Source organism: Dendrobates tinctorius, unplaced genomic scaffold, assembly GCF_039654945.1.
Source record: "Dendrobates tinctorius isolate UK_male_01 unplaced genomic scaffold, ASM3965494v1 ptg000070l, whole genome shotgun sequence".
Classification (NCBI taxonomy): domain Eukaryota; kingdom Metazoa; phylum Chordata; class Amphibia; order Anura; family Dendrobatidae; genus Dendrobates; species Dendrobates tinctorius.
Genome location: NW_027361738.1, coordinates 93,594,043 through 93,617,383, shown reverse-complemented (window position 1 = coordinate 93,617,383; position 23,341 = coordinate 93,594,043). Strand labels below are relative to the sequence as shown.

At 46.4% G+C, this 23,341-nt stretch overlaps 1 protein-coding gene across 1 annotated transcript in view; it reads left to right on the top strand.

Annotated features, from left to right (window-relative positions):
* The window catches only part of DGKB (diacylglycerol kinase beta), a 738,755-nt gene that overhangs the window by 198,986 nt on the left and 516,428 nt on the right, over window positions 1-23,341 (top strand). The window contains exons 6-8 of the mRNA XM_073582131.1: window positions 8,120-8,263; window positions 15,027-15,076; window positions 19,879-19,953. Of these exons, the coding sequence (XP_073438232.1) occupies window positions 8,120-8,263; window positions 15,027-15,076; window positions 19,879-19,953 (269 nt within the window). The remainder of the gene's footprint in view (window positions 1-8,119; window positions 8,264-15,026; window positions 15,077-19,878; window positions 19,954-23,341) is intronic.

Sequence of the window (23,341 nt, the reverse complement as noted above, 5' to 3'; positions counted from 1 at the left end):
TAGTCTGTTAGGCTACTTTCACACTAGCGTTTTTTTTTGCGCTGCTCTGTGTGCGCAGTCCAAACGCATACAAAAAACGCATCAAGCATTTTGCATGCGTTTGCTTATTTTATGCGCATGCATTTTAACCAGTGTTATAGAGATGTACCTGAAAGTGGACCCTCTGGGTCACGGCTCCAGAGCCCCCGGGGGCGAGTGCCCAGGTGAGGACCACCCCCTATACAGGGAGTGTTAGGGACAGGCCTCCAGGGGATAGAGCCGCAACAGCCGGAACCAAAGGGACGACTGAGGCAATAGAGGGTAAGAAGGCACAGAAGAGTACGATGAGCTGAGGAGCAGCAATGCAGAGACCAAGCAGGACACTGGACTGGAGAGCCGGGGGTGTACAGAACTTGAGGCTGTGAAGGCAAAGAGGCACAATGGTGTACAAGGCGTAGGAAGGCAGATAACAGAGACGGATAGGGGGTGAGCAGGAGGCAGGACCGAGGAGGGAAAGCACTTGGAAGACTGGGAGGGAAGAGTACAGGAGAGGCTGGCCAGAGATAAAGCAAGCAGAGGACAAGAGAGAACCTGAGGAACTAAACTCAGCACGGACAGTGGACAGGAGGGGGCCTGAGAACGCAGTGAACACCAGACAGCGTCACTGCAAAAGATAACCAGGCGTCTTACCTAAGCAGGCACCGAGCATATGTAGCGGTGGGCGCCGCCATGTTGGGGCGTGACTTATCGCGTCACATTACCCAGGAGGCCGTGCGCTGTGTGCTCGTACCTGACGCCGAGGGAGCCGGAGGCCGGGCGCAGGGACGCGCCGAGAAGCAAGAGTGCGCCGGGCAGAGCGCGCAGAGAGATGAGCAAGAGCAGGAGCAGGAGTCGTGACAACCAGTTTGCAGCCATATTGACTCTTAAAACGCATGTGGTTTTAAACGCTGACGTGCGCACGCGTGCGCATGCGTTTTTTTGAAACAGGTCGGACGAACCAAAAATGCAATAGGTTAGGTTGCGTCCGGCATGCCTGGGTGCGCACCACAAAAAACTGCATGCGCACGAAAACGCATACGAACGCGTGCAAACGCTAGACCATGCACCCCCATGTTAAAGATAGGGGATCAGGATGCATGCGCATGTACGCGCACGATGCGCTGCGCTAAAAAACGCTAGTGTGAAACCAGCCTCAGTTGTTCCTTATCCAGTTCCCTGAACCCGAACCCTTGGTCCTTGCATGGCCAGTCCTGAACTCGAACCCCTGGTCCTAGTGTGGCCATTCCTGAACCTCATCCCTCGGTCTGTGTGCGGTTGAAGCAAGTAGCAATATCTGAGACCCGTGTGTCTGTACATGTGTCTCAGGATATTCTGTGTATCGAGACTTCTTAAACCAGTAGCTGAATCAGCTCAGTCTGAACGTAGCTTGAGTCCGTGTTAGCGAACCTCAGCAGCTGCAGTATCGGGGACTGCCTAGGAGTGGTACCTGGTGGCTTAGCTATGTCCCTTCCTAGGAAGGCCCAGCTTTGTGGCACACTGGGTCCACGAACTATGTGCACCACCTGCGGGCGTGACAGTTTGCTCAGACCATGGATCCTGCTGAATCCAAGACTCCTGCAGCATCGTTGCTATACCAAGAGCTAGCCCATCAGTGAGACCAACAAGAATAAATGATGTCGTATCTGTAAAGTGTGAATACGCAACGAGATGCTCTGACCATGGGCTCTTCTTGCGCTCCAGCTCAAGTTGTTGCAGCTATGGCCGAGTCTACTCTGCCTGCAACCTACACTTCCAGAGTTAATCTTCATTTATCGACTCCTCCACGCTTCAACGGAGACCCGAAGCAGTGTCGTGGATTCCTGAAGCAGTGCACCTTGCACTATGAACTTTTGGCCCATCAGTTCCCGTCAGATAGGGTTAAAGTGGAATTCCTGATGTCCCAACTTGCAGGAGAAGCCCTAGCATGGATTAACCTCTAGTGAAGGAAAGGGGATCCTGTGACCACAGACCTACAGGCCTTCTGGAAGGTCTTTGGTGAACTTGGTTGTTCCTCCTTCACTGCATCTTCCCTTCTTATATAGTGTCAGGGAGAATTGTCCATCAGCCACTATGCCATCTAGTACTGCACTTTGTCTTCTGAATTTGGATGGAGTAACCAAGCATTGGTAGCATCCTTCTGTGATAGATTATCCGGTAGGATCAAGAATGAGTTGGCTGGATGAGACATCCCGGCCACTGTAGCCAAATTAATCTCCCTGACAAGCTGAATCGACCTCAGGTTTCAAGAGCGGACCAAAGAGGTGATGCGTGAAAGGAAACAGTCGCGTCTGGCTCCATCTTTCCAAAGACCACTTGATCCTCAGCTTCCAGAAACAGCCATCCTCGCGGAACCAATGCAGGTCGATTGTGGTAGACTAGCAAGATAGTGGTCGGGTCGCATGAGTATGTTTTGGCTTCTTACACACACTTTATTCGTGGCTGTCCTTAGAGGTCTAAAAATCTCCTCAACCTAGGGCCTCTGGGTGAAGCTTCGATTGGTCAGATAGGAGATTCTTCACCACTGACTTTGAACATATCCATGTCCTGAGGAGGTATCCGGCTCAATGAAACAGCCTATCTTGACTCTGGTTCGAAAAGAAATTTCTTACAGCAGGCTGTGATGGAGCGGTATCAAATTCCCGTTTGATGCATTCAGAATCCGCTGAGAATGTAATCCGTTGAAGGGAAGCACCGGTCATCACAGAGTCGGTAGAGCTCCAGATTAGTGCTCCATTTGGAGAAAATTGCTTTCTATGTGCTGGCTGACATTTTTGCCCTCTTCTTTACGGTCTTCCATGGCTGAGAACTCATGACTCTGTGCTAGAATGGAGGTCCAGTGAGGTGCTTTGATGGTGACAGATGAATCATGAGGGGTGTCTGGTTCCTGTACTTTCTGCTGGGCCACCAGTGTTGCCATCTTTTCCGCCAGGCAATTGTCTCTATTATCTGTTTCCTGAAAACCACTAACGTCATTGATTTGTCCTGGGTGAGATTAATTGGAAGATCGACCCAAACAAGGTATCTTCTAGTTCCAGGTGGTCGCAGAATGACAACGTCAATGCGGAGGCATCTTCCGAGTCCCTGTCTACCAACCAGGAGGAAGAATTCTAGTCCATCTCCGTTTCTTCCAAGGGTATAGCTACTCTTGCCGAACTAAGAGAGACTCACCAAATTAAGATTCCTGTTTGCAAACTATCTCCGTTTTGCTCTGAGGATGTCCAGCCTGTGAGAAGCATCATGGCCAAGAAGAAGATGGGATATGTAACGTTTCTTCCTGTGGCTTGGAGAGAACATGGTTCTGATGAGAGATCATGGTCATGGGAGTGTAGGAAGAAGAATCTGGCTCCATATTTTCTGCAGAGTCCTCGTGGATTTGAAGAAGAGGGAGCGTAAAGGGGGGGTACTGTAGCAACCTTTGCCATGGTACCTTCTCTTCCTCTTTTGTGAGTGCACACTGCAATGACTTCCGGCGGCACGTGCGCTCACCTACTCTTAAAGGGGCAGCGTGTGCACATAACTGGGAGGCATGTAGTAAAAGAGTTCACCTTCCCAAACCCCTGGTCCTTGCATGGCCTGTCCTGAACCCACACCCCTGGTCCTTGCATGGCCAGTCCTTAACCCAAACCCCTAGTCTTAGTGTGGCCAGAGACTGAACCTCGTCTCCCAGTTTGTGTGCGGCTGGTGTCAGTACCAGTATCTGAGACCCTTGTGTCTGTACATGTGCCTCTGAATATTTCATGTATCTTGACTGCTAAAACCAGCCTATGAATCAGCTCAGTCTGAACATAGCCCGAGTCCGTGTCAGTGAATCTGACCCTTGGGGCCAGTGTCCCCAGCAGTTGCAGTACTGGGGACTGCCTAGGAGTGGTACCTGGTGGCTACCTGCAGCCCAGCCTGTCTCCACCATCAGGAGTGCAAGTGAGCACCAGGTAACCATTTAGCTATGCCCCTTCCTAGACAGGCCTGGCCCAATGGTACCGTTGGTCCATGAACCCCCCGCACCACCTACGTGCAAGACATGCTGCATCCTCATGTGACTGGAGACTCTTCTACAGGCAAAAGGGAGGCGCAGCCAGACTCTGCAGGAATTTAACCCTGCTGTGACCTGCAGAGTTTCTATCCTGGACTATCACCTGCCAGCAGAGGATGTATTAGGCAGTTCCACCCTACACACCTTGCCTGAACTTAGGTTCCTAGTTTCAGCCCATCCTAGTAATCTGTCTAGGTGCATTATTGTTTGTCTCTCCTGCTACCAACGCAGCTTGTTAACTCGTGATAGGCTGGAGCAGCAATTGTAGCACACCCATTCCTCATAAAAGCAGGGGAGGTGTTGCCGTGCGCACCCTAAGCAAGGCCAAACAAATCAACATTGCAGAGGACACCTGGCGAGAGCTGCAAGCCTGAACAAACGTGGTAAGCCATACACAATGTAGAGGACCTATTAACCCACGGATAGCTTTCCACAGCAGCAGCCAGGGACCGCACCAGCAGGTGGTCTTGCAAAGCAGCGGAGCCACGCACGCATGTACGGCTACGCAGGGGGGCAGGGACCTGAGTAGCATCCATAACGGTAACAGGCAACAGTATCCCTGCTAGTTAGGAGGAGAGGAGCAAAGGGTTAATGCAGACATGCAGAGTAACACTGGGGAAGCAAAGTACAAACACACCGGCGTTACAGTAAAAAGGGTTAATGCAGACATGCAGAGTAACACTGGGGATGCAAAGTACAAACACACCGGCGTTACAGTAAAAAGGGTTAATGCAGACATGCAGAGTAACACTGGGGATGCAAAGTACAAACACACCGGCGTTACAGTAAAAAGGGTTAATGCAGACATGCAGAGTAACGCCGGGGAAGCAAAGTACAAACACACCGGCGTTACACATCAGCTGACTGGTGGTGACAGAGTTATTCTATGGACACCAGCCTTGCAGTGGCAGCTCTCTGGTGTCAACTACTTCTAAAGTTTGGAGTCCTGTTTCTGTGTTCTCTGTGGTGTGGAGTCTGGAAGCTAAGTGTGGTGTTTTTACCTTGTTTTTCTCGTGTTTGTCACTGTCCCCTGTGTTGTACCATCTGTAGTGGTGAGGCTAGCACCCTTGCCGGCCAGTGCGCTAGCCAGGGCAGTTTGAGGTAACAGCGAGGGACGAGGTTTGTGACAGCGGCGGGGGGAAGGACCCGCTTAGGGCGTTAGGGGAGAGCAGTGACAGGCTCAGGTTGGAGCTCAGAAGGTGTCACTCCCTCATTTCCCTATCGAGCCTTCCTATCCCCATCTCCATCCCGTTGAGTGAGTGTTGTGCCATCCGCTGACCGACCCCCTGTTGGGTCATTACACATTGCGACATTAGCTGTGTGCTGTATGAGAAAGGAAGAAGCGATTATCGGATTCCATACTTGTTTTGTTTAACTCCAATGACAATATTCACTGATGTCATGTTCTTATTCTTGCGGCAATTATCCTTTCTGTAAACCATGTCCCCCACAGTTATGACTCTCCCTGATAGACAGGTTGTCTCTATCCACGCAGTGTAAATGTGTAATTATTACTCTTCCATGTTAGTGAATCGTGAAGAAAGAGACAATAGTCTGCTTAACACTGTCAGGTGCTAAACAATGAGATCGCTTGCTGTCTACGGCTTGTCACATCACATCAGGAGCAACGCATTCTGCGAGGAGAGTACCGTAGATGGAACGTTACTGTCGACAAGATTATTTTATGATAATTCTTCTGAGAGTTTATTGGTCTAATATAATATAATTTATAATCTCCACATCAATGTCTTTCAATATATCTTGTCTCCTCGGGGGTTGTTGTAGATCCTTCCACATTGCCTAATAACACTACTTATGTATAATAATCATAATCTGCACATTACAGCCTCATTGCCATCTATAAGAGCCCTGTCAACACAGGAAGCTTCGATTGGCAACATGGAGGCATTTTACCCGGAGCGGCTTCAGTCTAACCCTAGAGGATCCGGCACTAGAGATGAGCGAATCGAGAAGAATCAAGTTTGCCTAAAATCGTACACAGAATTTGGCACTACCAGAATCCAATTTTTTTTTTTATTATGTGCTTCCAGTTGGTTGCCCTTTTGCTGAGTTCTAAAGATCCAATAAGTGTTGAAAAAATATAGATTTTAGAAATGAGCAAAAATGATTCTTATGACCCTGGTGTAGCGGGCTCACTGGAAACTGTGGCCACCAGTCAGAGTCCTCCTCCCTGCAGGCATCTCATTTTTTTTTGATTAATAGGTCCCTCAATTAATGAAGTCACTGGACAAGGTCTTCAAATCAAGAAACACTTCACTGGCGATGAAGACACAGCTCGTACATAGTTTGGTCTTTTTTGTGGAAACATGCGAATGCGAAACCTGGACGATAAAGAAACAAGACAGAAGAAGAATCAACGCCTTCAAAATGTGGTGTTGGAGAATTATGTTATCAATACCATGGATGGCGAGTAGAACAAACAAATCAATTTTGGAACAAATCATGCCAGATGTGTCACTGGAAGCAAGGATCACAAACCTATGACTTGCCTACTGTGGACACATTATATAAAGAGAGCAATCACTGTAGACTAAGAATTGAAGGAACAAGTCAACACGGAAGACCAGTAACCCGATGGCTTGATAACTATCAAAATGACGGTGGAGAAGACCCTGGTGGACCTATCTAGGCTTGCACAAGATTGATCTACCTACAGAAATTAATCCATGAATTTGTCATGGCTCGAGAATCGAGATCAAGTTGAAGGCCGTTAGCTAAAATAATAATTAGGTCCCTCGCAATGTCAACGATAAAGATGACCTGGCCCTATTCGTCTGAAGAGTTGTCGAGAGAAGGAGGTTTCTGGTCCCTCAGCATGGACCAGAGGATGTTGTAGAGTAAGAATTTTGTTGCTCCTCCATGTCTTGACTTCAGGTGGCACCCTAACACTGTTTCAAGGTTGTTTAAGGGTCACACATTTACTTTTGGAGGACATACATTTTGCATTTTGTAAGGTTAACCTTCAATACATCAGTTGAAGCTCCGCAAGGAGAGGCAATGAGTTGCCTTTGACGCTGCTCTCAAATAGTCATGTTTCAAGACATAGATTTGCAGGATAGCTACCTATAGCTGGCACTAGAGAGAGAGCTTCATACAGTTGTTGCAAAGGTTTTCATGACTCACGATTCAACACTTTTTTAACTTAGTCACAAAAGGTTTTCCCACTTAATAATGTTATCCCCTTTTGGAAAACCTTTCCCCATAGGATCATTGAGTTGTAAACAAACCTGTCCTTTACTTATCCTCCCTTGGTCTCCCTTGGTCCCTGGTCTTTGCTGTTTGGCTGCAGAGGTAACGACACGTATACAGCGCTACAGCCAATTGTTGAGTTCAGTGGCTCGTTTTGTTGTGGTTATGACATTGTTACATGTTGCCCCAAGAGTTAGTGCCTTGGGATATGCATGCTGTGATGTCATGTCATGTTTTGTGACGTCAGGGTCCTTCTGAGCCCTGGAGCAGAGTGAAGATAGGTGAAGAGGACGTCGTATCTAGGGAGCCACCATTTGGCTAAATTTGAATAAAGTGTGTCGAAAAATTAAAACTCATGATGTTTTGTAAAATTTGAGGCTCATCACTAGGGTTGACCTTCAGAAATCTTCAGACATCACATCACGATATGGTGAGGATCTAGCGTCCATGAGGAGAGATCAGTGGGGTCCACAACCTGGTACTCTTCTGACTGATGGAAAGAAGGGGGCTGTGGTCATTTTTCTAACCTCATAATCCTTCAGCCGGAAGATTTTTGCATCCCCGATTCCCCAAAAGTTGTATAATCAAGTAAAATTGTCTCCGCGGAATATCTGAAGACATCTTAATGTTTATCCTGCTTTCATCTCCCATTGCTAAAATGAATTCACACTGTCCTTTAACCAAAATTAACCAAAATTGGTCATGAAGTGATTACTTTATTGGGATCCATCATTGACAAATGGAGACACTGTGTTACAGAAATTCCCACAAGTCGTTCCTGCGGTTGTTTTTTTTATGCACTGAATGTCTCTTACAATATCGATACTGTGTATCCTAATGACATTGTTCTTCACCTTGTAGGTCTTCGCATGAATTATAGAAGCAACAGTTCATCACGCTCTTCATCCCCGGTGTCCTTGCGACCTCCTGACGTCATCCAGCTGAAAGATATTGTGTGTTATTTATCACTGCTGGAAAGAGGAAGACCTGAGGATAAGCTGGAATGTGAGTATTACCGCCCTTTGGCACTGCACCATATAACCAGTATGTGATATACTGTAGCATTATTTTGCAGCGCTGAAGTCCTGGATTCAAATCCCACCAAGGACAACACCTGCAAGGAGTTTGTAGGTTCTCCCTGTGTTTGCGTGGGTTTCTTTCAGGTTCTCCAATTTCTTCCCTCATTCCAAAGACATATTGATAGGGAGTGTAGATTGTGAATTCTAACAGGGACGATGTTTGTAAAGTGCTTTGGAATTAAAGGAAATTTGAGAGCAGTATCATGTAGGGAAAGGGGCAGAGACCTTGATTCCTACGATGTGTCACTTACTCGGCTGTGTTTCGCTGTTTCAATACAATCACTTATTTTTATCAGCAGGAGATTATCACTGCAGGACTAGGTGTCTCGTGCTTCCTAGTCCAACCACTCCTCCACCACTGATTAGCAGCTTTCAGTCAATATACAGTGTACACTGAGAGCTGCCAATCAGTAGTGTGGGCGAGGTTATATAGAGCTCAGCAGAGTAATCAGTGATTGTATCATAACTAATACATTGCTGGAATCAGGGTCTCAATCCTTGCCTCATGCTGCCTCCAGATTGCATAGCAAAAACCTGCTGACAGATTCCATCTTAATGGCGCTAAATAAATAATAATAAATAATACGATAGTGTAATATAGTAAAGTTCAATAATATATTGCATGATACAACATGATAAAATAACTTATATATATATAAGTATTATGGGAATGCTACTTGCTTGGTGAGGCAACACAGGAACTGTTTCCATTTAAATGTCCAGGCTGGTTTATTGATGCTTCATAAACCATGACACAAGCAAAGGAAAATAAATGGCCTTTCAGTGCAGGCAAAACAAAGTAAACAGTTCCAACACATTCAATTTAGAAATAATCCAGGACACACAGGCCAGAGAGCACCTAGTATACCGACAAGTCTGGAGACATCACAGGTCTTCTCACCTCCAGGTACAGATCATGTGTCAAACAAATAGACTCCATTTTACCTTGTGAACCACACCCAAGGGTTGATATGTGGGCAACCAGACCTGCCCATCTCTCAGGCTGCCCGCAAAATCTGGCTCAGATGCACAAAACAAGCCTACTTAGTACTATATGCACTAGAGCTTTACCCCAGGTTTACATCACGAAGGACAACCACATCCATGATACATACCTGCCATCGACTATGCATCCAGCAGCCACCTTAAATACATCCACCCTCTGCCTAAAGTCGTGGGGCTTGGCACCTTCTACCACTAGACACAGGATTCTTGAGAGGGCATCGGCATTAACATGTAGCTTCCCAGCTCTATGTTCTACGAGGAAGCTGAAATCCTCCAGGGTTAGAAACCAGCGGGTAACTCGAGCATTTTTCCCCGTTTTCTCCCTCATTCACTTGAGTGGGTCATGGTCTGATACTAATTAAATTTTCAGCCTAACCGATGGTATCGTAATTTATTGATTGCCCACTTTGTGGCCAAGCATTGAGCATGGAATAATTCTTCTCACATGTTGACCGCTTCCTTCTTAAGTAGAGAATCGGTGCGCCTCCCCATGTATCTCCTGAGAAATGACCTCTTCTAATCTGACTTTTGAGGCATCTGTCTGGAGTAGAAATTACTTCTCAAAGTTGGGAGCAACGAGAATCAGCTGCTTACACAGAGCTACTTTTAGTTCTTGAAAGGCTCAAAGTGGTTATATACTGTACCTTGTCGGTCCTAGTCTCTCAATGAGCTCATTGACATGCAACATTGGATATTCATCGAACTTGGAGACTTCATTCAGCTTCTTATAGTCATTACAGAACCTTCATTCGCCAGCGAGTTTTGGAACCAGGAAAATCGGGCTAGACCACCTGCTTATGGATTCCTCAGTGACTCCGAGATTCAACATATTCCTTACTTCTTTGGAGATCAACTCTCGCTGGGGCTTGGGAATTTGATAGGTCTTCAAGTACACCTGCGCATGGGGTTCCATTAGAACCTTGTGTTCTGTGACCTTGTTATACCCTGGCAAATCTAAACACAAGTTCTGCTCTAGCAATTCCCACCACTGCTGTTTTTGGGCCTATGACAGCATCTCTGCCATTGTGACTCCTTCAATATCTGCTTCTGGCTTGACCAGCAAATATGGAGTTTCCACGGGATCCCTGTCTTGCCATGACTTGATGAAATTGACGTGTTCCACTTAATACGGTGTATGTCTTATTGGTTGTTGAACCTTGTAGTTCACTTCACCAAGCTTCTCCACCACCTCATAGGAGCCCTGTCATTTGGCCAAGAACTTACTCTCCACTGTGTAAATAAGCTTGAGGACTCTGTCCCCGGGGCTGAATTGACTCACCCTGGCTGACCAATTGTAGACCTTAGCTTGAGCCTCTTACTTATCATATGCTTCCTTGAGAGTTAGATCAATATGTAGGACACATCGAAAATTTTCGCTGGTGGTGACGCCTAACTCAGAAATGTCGGCCTCAGGGGACACTCTCTCCTCATCTCCAACAAGGACACAGAAGGGAAACCAATCTGACTGTGGGTGTGGTGACACTTCTTTGGTGGCGACCCGTCGCTTGTTCAAGCAATCGAGTCTCATCTCTTTCCCCAACAAATAATAAGTCCCGGACCATGCTGACCTTGTGGGAGTCAGTACCCTGGGCTATTTCAATGTCCACTGTGGTCACTGGGTAATCTTTAGCATCGCGATGGATGCAGCGGACACATACTTTCTTTCTAGGGATCAGCTGGAGAGAAAGTGTGGTCCTCTCGAGGGTCAGAAAACTCCTTGAGTCTAGCAGTATAGTCACCTTTACAGGTGGCTCCTCGCTGGGTGAACAATTGACATTGCAGGCCAGATACACATAATATGAACAGCGGCGTCCCCGGGTACAGTACCTCTGCTCCGAGGTAAGGGGACAACGGGCAGCTATATGGCCTGGGTAATGACATTTCCAACATATAATATCGCCAGGTGGGACCTTCGGCATTACCTCTCCGCCTCGTTGTGCCTTGGATTCCTCACCCCTTTTCGGCCTCTGCCTCTGATACCTTTCAACCAGTTGAACCAGGTCATTGGCGTTTCGGGGTCACTCTGGGCAACTCAAGTTGGAATTGGCCTCAGAAGGGAGTGCACGAACTGGTCCTTCATCACACATTCTATTCTACTATCTGTGCAAGGGTAGATGACTCTGGCTGCAACCATTTTTGGACCAGATGCAAAAGATCAAACATTTGGAAGTGTCACGGTAATACGCGAAGCGGTGGACCCATTGTGCCGTGACAATCATTGTCACCCCAGAACGCGCCACAATTTCAGTTCTCAGTTACACATATTCTTTGCTGACTTGTAAGGCTAAGTCACAGTAGGTTTTCTGAGGCTCCCTTGTTAGACATGGCGCCAGCACTACCACCCATTGCTCTGGCAAGAGTCTCTCCCTCTCGGCGACCCTTTCAAAAACGGTCAAAAAGGCCTCTATGTTCTCACGTGGGCTAATTTTCTGCAGGGTCCTCCTTACCTCCTTCCGGATAGAAAAATCATCAGCTGGCCTTGGGGTGCTGGAGTTGTTGCTGCTGTTTCTGGAGCCGCTACTTCTTGATCTGTTGCAAAAGCAGCTTACTTTTTTCCTGTTGTGCCAGCTATTGCTGTTTTAGCTGTTGCTGGTGCTGCTACTGTTGCTGGGCTTGCACCAGGTGTTTAACCAGGTCCTCCATGCTGACTGACGTTGCTTGCTGGCTTATGGCCTCCTTCACCCTGGACATGCAGCACCTTTGTAGCAGTCACACGTATTCCCTGGGAACACTGCCAGCACTTCTAACTCTAATTGTGGGAATGCTACTCACTTGGGTGCCTGGTGAGGCAACAAAGGTACCGTTTCCATTTAAATATGCAGGCTGGTTTATTGGGGCTTCATAACCCATGCTACGAGCTAAAGAAAATAAACAGCATTTCAGTGAAGGCAAAACAAAGTAAACAGTTCCAACACAGTCATTTTAGAGATAGTCTAGGACACACAGACTAGAGAGCACCCAGTATACCTACTCAGACTGGAGACATCAGACAGGAGGTCTTCTCACCTCCAGGTACAGACCATGTGTCAAACTAACAGACTCCATTTTACCTTGTGTGGGCAGCCAGACCGCCCATCTATCAAGCAGCCGGTAAAACCAGGCCAGATGCACCAAACAAGCCTCTATGTACTATGTGCACTAAAGCAACACTCCAGGTTTACAACACAAAGGACAACCACCTTCGTGATACATATCTTCCATCAACTATGTGCCGGGCAGTCACCTTACACAGTATAATGTAGCATAATGTATTGTATAATACATGATATTAGGAGGTACATCATACAGTATAATAGTGTTATTCAATAATGTATTATGTACCGTAATGTAATATAAGAGAGTACAGAAAGGCAAAGCTTGTAATAATGTGCAATATTATATGATTCATCCCATTACATAATGTCATAAAATACGTTGTAATAGTATACAGTGATGTATGCAGTATGGGACCATGACTAACCTAACAGACCCCTATTTCCCTACTGTGGCTTGTACAGGATGATGCTTATTGGGCCATAGTTATCAGAACTGGTTTAGTTTCCATAAGAGCTCAGCTTTCATTTTAGATTTAAAGGGATTGTCTGTTAGTGGACAACATCGCCTTCGTAAAAGCTCCACACTGACCGCTCCGCTGACCTTCTGATGCACAAGTGAGCGATTAGAGAAACCACTTATAAGGATCTTCCACTGGACACCAGAAGACGCCTTCAGAGATCTTGTAGAGTCCATGCCTTGACCGCTCAGAGCATGTGTAGAATATGGCAAGTTTATAGTTGTTATTATTAGTTTTTTGGATTCTATAAAAGTATTTGTGGCACAAACGGAAAGTTTGTGTCATCAGCATGTAGGTGGGAAAATCACGTGATCGCAGTCATGGTGTCGTCGTCATCTCAGTCTTTTTCCCTGCAGCGTCTTGTAAGGATTTATTTACCATCTTGAAGATTACTTACAGGTTCCGATCATTCTCTGTTAAACAGCGTCCTCTGCTGGACGACCTCAACAATAACAGGCCAAATTTTCAACTCTAGACTTCATTCCCGTCATCCGTATTCAGTACACAGCGGCGTATGATAAATAGTTTCCGTAAATTTACTGACGTTATTTAGTCTAAAATGCTGTGAGTCACTTCTTCCACTGTCCATTTCACAAAATCATTGCGGGAAAAGCCAATGCGTCACACACCGTGGTCTGAACTTGAAATGTTGGCCGGCTGTTAATTCATAGAAATGAATCATTTTTAATGTTTTTGACATTTTTAAGTCATAAGCTTGAGATTTTGGAAATGATCCGGCTCTGCTCTATTATTTTCTATAGCAGGGTGTTTGATGTAAAAAGGCCACAATGAGTGTAAGCTTTATCTTCCTGAGCCTTTGTGAAGAAAAGTGGCAAAATTAGAGTGTTGTAGGGTATAACAGGCCCAACGTGTGTTGGACAGATTCTCTAGATTTGGCCGGTAGAATTGATTCGATCTGGATAAAATGGGTCAGAATTTAGAAGTACCCGATTTCCTTGAAATGTCAATTATCATATTATATCAAGTCTCTGCAAATCGAAAACTTAATAAACAGAAGGAAGAGGTTGACATAATAAATTACATTGTATTCACTGGTTGTAGCCCCTCACCTGTCCTTCAACCACCTTCACCGCAGCTCCTTAGTCCTCCATGCAGGTCTTTAGTTCTTCTTGTGCTCCCATCAGAGGCCAGTGATTAGCCTCACATGGTCACATTAGGGAGTTGAATCATGTCATTGACGTCCATGTGGTGTGTTTCCCCATGAGACCACGTGAGTCTAATCAATGGCTTCTAATGAGAGCTCCGGAAGAACCGAAAATTGGCTTGGAGGACTGAGAAGTTGTGGTGAAGACAAGTAAGGATAGGTGAGGGTCTTGAACCATTGTGTAATGTATGTTCTAGTCCTCAATTTCTGGTAGGGTGGCTCCTCAGGGGCGGATCTTTCCTATTTTTTGAATTTTTGGACAACAAATGTGATCAATTTTGAAACAATATTAAAACAGGATATATAGGGATGGATCTGACATAAGTGTTGGCACACACGTGAGGAATTTTCTAAGGATACATGAATGAGGTGATTGTCTAGAATCTCAAGGTCCCGAAGCCTATATAATTGTTGTCCATTTCAGTCAAAATTTTGGCCCCTTGATTGCTTTACAATAATGAAATAATCATTACTTTCTTGATGGAGACCCTGTTGCTCCATCCCTGCCTCTCGGCTGCTCCCCGCTGATCCCTGTTCCCTGTTTCCAACATGTGACTGCTGTAGCCAATTACTGTCCTCAGTGGTCTAATGAAGGCAACCTCGGCAAGACTGCTAAGCCCAGTGACCCATTGCAGTAGTCTCACGTTGCAGATGGGAAACAAGGCTGTAAACAAAGACCTCATTAAAATTTAAATAAGAGACGGCATATTGTTCTATTTCCCAGTTTTTGTATCCGCCCCTGAGGAGCTGCATTACAATTCATGTTCTTCATTATATAGTTTGTCCACTATTGGACGACCCCATCTGGAAAGCTTAAAGTGTATACTCACCTCCCTTAGGGTTAGGCTGCCGCTTGAGCAAAGTCAGCGCTGCGTCTCCTGATACTGATACACTAAAAGAATGTGTGTCAGGAACTTGTGCAGGAAGAATTTCTGATATGTTTTCCTTTTTTTTTTTACATTTCAGTTATGTTTCGGCTGTACGACACCGATGGGAACGGCTACCTGGACAGTGCGGTGAGCAGCGTGTCATATATTACTTTTCTTAATGCTGCATTGATCAATGTTTCCTCCAGACCTTCTCAGCTGCTGAGCGGGGGGCACTTACCTTTGAGGGGTCTTTATACATCATATAGTGTACATTTGAAAAATCTTTCAGCGCATGCGCCAAAAGTAACCTGATAATGCATGCGCTCCATACCATACAGAGATGTACATCAGGCCGTGCCGAAAAACATATACTGCACACGCTAGGATTTCCTAAAAATCAGGGCCCCCAATCTTTGGCGCCTGAGCCACATGTGGCTCACAGATCCCTGGTGTGTGGCTCGTGGAGTCTCGGCTGTCTACTCCGGCAATCGTGACTGTCAACTTGGCATCAATAAGACAAAGGGCACCCGGGTATTATTATTATCGGGCCACTCCGGGGCATTATTATTACTTTTTGGGTAGCATTCAAGAATTTTTTTTTTTACTTTTAAAGGGGCATTAATGCTTGATAAGGAAGAAGTCAGACCTGTGCAACTTTCTATGGGGGCAATCGGGGCAATTAAGCAAACTAAGCATTTACTCACCAAGAGCAATGATTCGGGGCGCGTCTCCCGTGAAAACAACGACAAAAATACACAGTAGTGTGCAAAAAGATTTAGACCGGTGTGGAAAAACGCTGCAAAAAAAAACTTAGAAAAAAAGGGTTAAATTGTTAAAAGTTTATGTTTATCAATTATCAAAATGCAAAGTGGATGAGCAAATGAGAAAACTAAATGACATTAGTACTGGTGACCGCCCGTCACCTCCATCATCAGTATATGGTGGTCGCCCCCTGTCACATCCATCATCAGTACCTGGTGACAACCCGTCACCTCCATCATCAGTATCTGGTGACCGCCCGTCTCCTCCATAATCAGTATCTGGTGACCGCCCGTCTCCTCCATCATCAGTATCTGGTGACCGCCCGTCTCCTCCATCATCAGTATCTGGTGACCGCCCGTCTCCTCCATCATCAGTATCTGGTGACCATCAATCATCTCCATCATCAGTATCTAGTGACTGCCCATCACCTCCATCATCAGTATCTGGTGACAACCCGTCACCTCCATCATCAGTATCTGGTGACAACCCGTCACCTCCATCATCAGTATCTGGTGACCGCCCATCACCTCCATAATCAGTATCTAGTGACTGCCTGTCACCTCCATCATCAGTATCTAGTGACTGCCTGTCACCTCCATCATCAGTATCTAGTGACCGCCCATCATCTCCATCATCAGTATCTGGTGACCACCTGTCACCTCCATAATCAGTATCTAGTGACCGCCTGTCGCCTCCATCATCAGTATCTATGACCGCCCATCACCTCCATCATTAGTATCTATGACCGCCCATCACCTCCATCATCAGTATCTGGTGATCACCCGTCACCTCCATCATCAGTATCTGGTGACTGTCCGTTACCTCCATCATCAGTATCTGGTGATTGCCCGTCGCCTCCATCATCAGTATCTGGTAACCACCCGCTCGTCATTTGTACACAGGTTATGGAGGATCTCGGCAGGAGATTGTTGCAAACATCTTGGAGACCCGACCCCAGATCTTCTGTGTATGAGGCTTGTGCGGATCCTTCATGTGATCCCAGACAGACGGGATGATGAGATCAGGGCTGTGGGTCCCTCAATCCCGACAGATACTTCTCCATCATGTAATATCAGGGAGGCGTCTGATCGGCTCCAAATTTATTCTGCAGCCGAACAACGATCCCCAACATCCAGCGAATATCATTAATAATAATGATATCTGGTGACAGTCGCTCACCAGATACTGATGATGGAGGAGACGGGCGGTCACCAGATACTGATGATGGAGGAGACGGGCGGTCACCAGATACTGATGATGGAGGAGACGGGCGGTCACCAGATACTGATGATGGAGGAGACGGGCGGTCACCAGATACTGATGATGGAGGAGACGGGCGGTCACCAGATACTGATGATGGAGGTGACGGGGGGTCACCAGATACTGATGATGGAGGAGACGGTTGTTCACCAGATACTGATGATGGAGGAGACGGTTGTTCACCAGATACTGATGATGGAGGAGACGGGCGGTCACCAGATACTGATGATGGAGGAGACGGGCGGTCACCAGATACTGATGATGGAGGTGACAGGTGGTCACCAGATACTGATGATGGAGGAGACGGGCGGTCACCAGATACTGATGATGGAGGAGACGGGCGGTCACCAGATACTGATGATGGAGGAGACGGGTGGTCACCAGATACTGATGATGGAGGAGACGGGCGGTCACCAGATACTGATGATGGAGGAGACGGGCGGTCACCAGATACTGATGATGGAGGAGACGGGTTGTCACCAGATACTGATGATGGAGGGGACGGGTGGTCACCAGATACTGATGATGGAGGAGACGGGCGGTCACCAGATACTGATGATGGAGGAGATGGGTGGTCACCAGATACTGATGATGGAGGTGACGGTCGGTCACCAGATACTGATGATGGAGGAGACGGGCGGTCACCAGATACTGATGATGGAGGAGACGGGCGGTCACCAGATACTGATGATGGAGGAGACGGGCGGTCACCAGATACTGATGTTGGAGGAGACGGGCGGTCACCAGATACTGATGATGGAGGAGACGGGTTGTCACCAGATACTGATGATGGAGGGGACGGGTGGTCACCAGATACTGATGATGGAGGAGACGGGCGGTCACCAGATACTGATGATGGAGGAGATGGGTGGTCACCAGATACTGATGATGGAGGTGACGGTCGGTCACCAGATACTGATGATGGAGGAGACGGTTGTTCACCAGATACTGATGATGGAGGAGACGGGCGGTCACCAGATACTGATGATGGAGGTGACAGTCGCTCACCAGATACTGATGATGGAGGTGACGGTCGCTCACCAGATACTGATGATGGAGGTGACGGTCGCTCACCAGGTACAGGTGGGATTTAGATTTATTCTTTATTCGCTCACTTTGCATTATGTTAATTGATAAAAATAATCTAATAACATTTCTATTTTTTTAGCCTCGTAGACCATAAATGAAGTGCTGGTCGAGCATGCGCAGCCACCTCTGCTACTTTCAAGAGATGGCGCTGCAGAGCCCTGTTCCCAGACTTCCAGAGCACTGATCTTGGGGTCACTCTGGGTCCCAGGCAACGGTTGGACCCCAGCACTCGGCCAGTTATCGTTCACTCCTTGCAGACACTTTTGGAGAATAATGGTCTGCTCTTGCACATTATTTTTGCTTAGTATTTTGCTGCCACCTGCTGGTCAATCTGTGTATTATCTATCTGACTGCACATTGTTCTTTACATTGTATCTCTCCTGATACTTTGAATCTTTGTATGATTGTCTCCAATCATGAATTACATTTTTCCCTGACTCCGCTTTGGCCGTTTTTAATTGTTTAAATTTTATATTAATTAAAAATAAAATAAAGTGCATTGTTTGCTCATATTCTGTTTGAGTTATATATCTTCAACTCAACTCTTACAGTAGGTTTATACTGTAGATTCTCAGTGCTCACTCTTCCTCGCCTGCAGGCTTTCTTCTTCAGTGGTGTAATACTCCTCTTTTGCTCCTTGCAGCATGGCTCTTTACTTCTTCCACTGTTCTCTCGCCCACAGTCATTGGCGGCTTAGTTTCCTCCTTTCCCAGGGATGGGTTGGTCTCTAATGCCTGGGGTAGCACACAGAGGCACCTTTCAATAAGGACTACTTTTACCCCTTTGTCGCTCTTTATTCAGGGGTGCAGTTACTCACTCTCTGTAAACATCCCGGGGTCAACGGGCAAAGATGCTTATATTAACGCCACACAACGAATGGCTTGGCATCTTATGCAGCTGCTCAGTGTGCTCTTTATGCTCTGATTTTATCCCTGCAGAAATCACTCATACAGCTGCTCAGTGTGCTAACTCTTTATGCTCTGCATTGATCCCTGCAGACATCACTCATGAGGCTGCTCAGTGTGCTAACTCTTTATGCTCAGCATTTATCCCTGCAGAAATCACTCATACAGCTGCTCAGTGTGCTAACTCTTTATGCTCTGCATTTATCCCAGCAGACATCACTCATGCAGCTGCTCAGTGTGTTAACTCTTTATGCTCTGCTTTTATCTCAGCAGACATCACTCATGAAGCTGCTCAGTGTGCTAACTCTTTATGCTCTGCATTGATCCCTGCAGACATCACTCATGAGGCTGCTCAGTGTGCTAACTCTTTATGCTTGGCATTTATCCCTGCAAACATCACTCATGAGGCTGCTCAGTGTGCTAACTCTTTATGCTTGGCATTTATCCCTGCAGACATCACTCATACAGCTGCTCAGTGTGCTAGCTCTTTATGCTTGGCATTTATCACAGCAGACATCACTCATGCAACTGCTCAGTGTGTTAACTCTTTATGCTCTGCTTTTATCTCAGCTGACATCACTCATGAAGCTGCTCAGTGTGCTAACTCTTTATGCTCGGCATTTATCCCTGCAGACATCACTCATGCAGCTGCGCAGTGTGCTAACTCTTTATGCTTGGCATTTATTTCTGCAGACATCACTCATACAGCTGTTCAGTGTGCTAGCTCTTTATGCTCTGCTTTTATCCCTGCACACATCACTCATGCAGCTGCTCAGTGTGCTAACTCTTTATGCTCGGCATTTATCCCAGCAGACTTCACTCATGTAGCTGTTGAGTGTGCTAATTCTTTATGGTCTGCTTTTATCCCTGCACACATCACTCATGCTATGAGACTGTTGTTTCACAAGATGTTGCTGTTTTCTCTGTTGTCAGGAGCTGGAAAGTATAATCACCCAGATGATGCACGTTGCTGAATATCTGGAATGGGACGTCACCGAGCTCAGTCCGGTAAGTGACAACTACTCCATTATAATGTCTAAGGCTAAGTTCACACGACTGTATAAAAGATGTCTGATTTTCATCCAGAAAAAATGGACACTTATTCATCTATATTTTCATCCGCATGGGACACATTTTCATACAGCAACATTTTCCCTGTTTCCTGATTGCAATGTATCCGTAAAAAGTGCTAAAATAGTTGATCCATATGGGATCCGATTATTTTCTGTGCATCCATAGACGTGAATAAGCGAGTGTCCTCCAAAATGCGAGTGCAGAATGCCATTCCTTTGACATTGACATTTGGTCTATGGGAAAAAAAAGGTTAATTGAAAAACATTGATCCAAGTTCTGGTTGTGTGAACATACCCAAACAGGCAGATGTGGCATCGCTGAGTCTGGAGTTGTAGGGCTACATTTATTAGATCAAGAAGGAATGAGTTTCACAAATGTGTCAGGGATCAGTTTATGAGATGTAGCAGGGCTCAGAAGCCTAATGCATATTGTATCTGCCTGTAGCCACCATTAGGGGGAGCTGAGGGGCCTAATGCATATTGTATCTGCCTATAGTCACCACTAAAGGGAGCTGAGGAGCCTAATGCATATTGTATCTGCCTATAGTCACCACTAGGGGGAGCTGAAGAGCCTAATGCATATTGTATCTGCCTATAGTCACCACTAGGGGGAGCTGAAGAGCCTAATGCATATTGTATCTGCCTATAGTCACCACTAGAGGGAGCTGAAGAGCCTAATGCATATTGTATCTGCCTATAGTCACCACTAGAGGGAGCTGATGAGCCTAATGCATATTGTATCTGCCTATAGTCACCACTAAAGGGAGCTGAGGAGCCTAATGCATATTGTATCTGCCTATAGTCACCACTAGGGGGAGCTGAAGAGCCTAATGCATATTGTATCTGCCTATAGTCACCACTAGGGGGAGCTGAAGAGCCTAATGCATATTGTATCTGCCTATAGTCACCACTAGGGGGAGCTGAAGAGCCTAATGCATATTGTATCTGCCTATAGTCACCACTAGAGGGAGCTGAAGAGCCTAATGCATATTGTATCTGCCTATAGTCACCACTAGAGGGAGCTGATGAGCCTAATGCATATTGTATCTGCCTATAGTCACCACTAAAGGGAGCTGAGGGGCCTAATGCATATTGTATCTGCCTATAGTCACCACTAGGGGGAGCTGTGGAGCCTAATGCATATTGTATCTGCCTATAGTCACCACTAGGGGGAGCTGAAGAGCCTAATGCATATTGTATCTGCCTATGGTCACCACTAGAGGGAGCTGAGGAGCCTAATGCATATTGTATCTGGCTATAGTCACCACTAGGGGGAGCTGAAGAGCCTAATGCATATTGTATCTGCCTATAGTCACCACTAGGGGGAGCTGAGGAGCCTAATGCATATTGTATCTGGCTATAGTCACCACTAGGGGGAGCTGAGGTGTCTAATGCATATTGTATCTGCCTATAGTCACCACTAGAGGGAGCTGATGAGCCTAATGCATATTGCATTGTATCTTAATGTAGCCACTAGAGTTGAGCGACTTTGGTCGGATTGGGTTTCGTGAAACAAAATTTGAGTTCGATGAAACTGGTCTGACTAGGGCAAAAAAAGTCGGAGTTTCGTCCGAAACCCGACCCCAATGCAAGTCAGTGGGGAATAAAAGTCGGCATTGAGTGGATGAATGTCATCCACTAGAGGAAGCAGAAGAGCCTAATGCATATTGTATCTGCCTATAGTCACCACTAGAGTTGAGCGAAACGGGTCGGTCATATTCAAAAGTCGGCGACTTTCAATGAAGTCGGGTTTCATGAAACGAAACCCGACCATAGCGTAAGGTTGGCGACCAGAGCGCCAAAGTCGCGTTTCAAAAGATGCTTCCAGCGCCCTTTTTCAGCTAATGATGGAGGACGCACACTGTGGGCAACGCGATGACATAGGCATCGGTCACCACCATCTTTGAGAAGGGCATGCAAGTGATTGGCTGGCTTTGTGTGGCGTCACAGGGGCTATAAAAGGGCGTGAACGCCGACCGCCATCTTACTTATGGCGATCTTAGCATAGGGAGAGCTGCTGCTGCTGATTCTGTAGGGAGAGCGTTAGGCAGGGAAGAAGAACCAAAAAAACTGCTTCTGCTGTTAGCGATTTCCACTTACAACACAACACTTTGTGTGCAGTGACAGGGGAGGATATATTTTTGTGCATCAGCTCTGTTGGTTATTAGGCTGCCTTATAAGGGTCCCTGATAGCTGCATTGCTGATCGCACACTGCTGTGCAAACTGCTATTTTAAAAGCAAAAATACTTTTCTTCCTCTTTTCTGCACAGTTACCAAACGTTCATTTTTCCACCCTTTTGTGTGCAGCAGTCCTGCTTATTAGGCTGCCTGCTGCCATTCTTGGACTGAGAGGATCATTGTCAGCGTCCTCAAATCTCTAGTGAGATTCAAATTCTCATCAATACTATATACACCTTCTACCTTGTCATACACCATCCAATTTCAGCCTGTTACATTGAGGTGTAATCTCTACTGGGCCTGAGACAATAGTTCAGCGTCCTCAAATCTATAGTGAGATTCAAAATCTCACCAATCCTATAGACACCCTCCACCTTGTCATACACCATCCAATTTCAGCCTGTTACATTGAGGTGTAATCTCTACTGGTCCTGAGACAATAGTTCAGCGTCCTCAAATCTATAGTGAGATTCAAATTCTTACCAATAGTAAATACACATTCTACCTTGCTTTACAGTACTATATAGCTGGTGGTATTTTGGGTACATTTTCACAAAAATGAGGAAGCATGGTGGAAGATGCCATGGAAGTGGGCGGGGGTTGCCAGCTGGTCCTGATGGTGGTGGTGTTGCATCTGTGTTGGTAGTGGCAAAAGCACAATAGCACCTAAGCCAGGAGGTGATGAGCCTGTGTCATCGTCTGGCTCCACAAGGCCTCAAAGGCTCTCTTTTGTGGGAGTAGGTAAACCACTTTTAAAGCTGGAGCTCCAGGAACAAGTTTTGGCTTACATTGCTGACACAGCCTCCAGCTCTCTCACCTCCTCTTCTGAAGTTTCAAAAAATAAAAGCACTGAGTCGTCAGTGGAGGCTCCTGGTCAGGAACAACACCTTTCCTTGTGTCCTTCACCCCTACCAAAAGTGAAGGATGCGGCAGGCCACACTACCGATTACTCCATGGAGATCTTTTCACATACCATGCCTGGGTTAGCAAGTCAAATCGTGAATTCCCCAGTCCAAGATGAATCTGACATGGATTGCACTGACGCACAGCCACTGCTAGATTTTTCTGCTGGTACATTCACTCAGAGCACTACATTGTCCTTGCAGTGTACTGAGGCAGAATCAGACCCTGATGAAACTCAGGT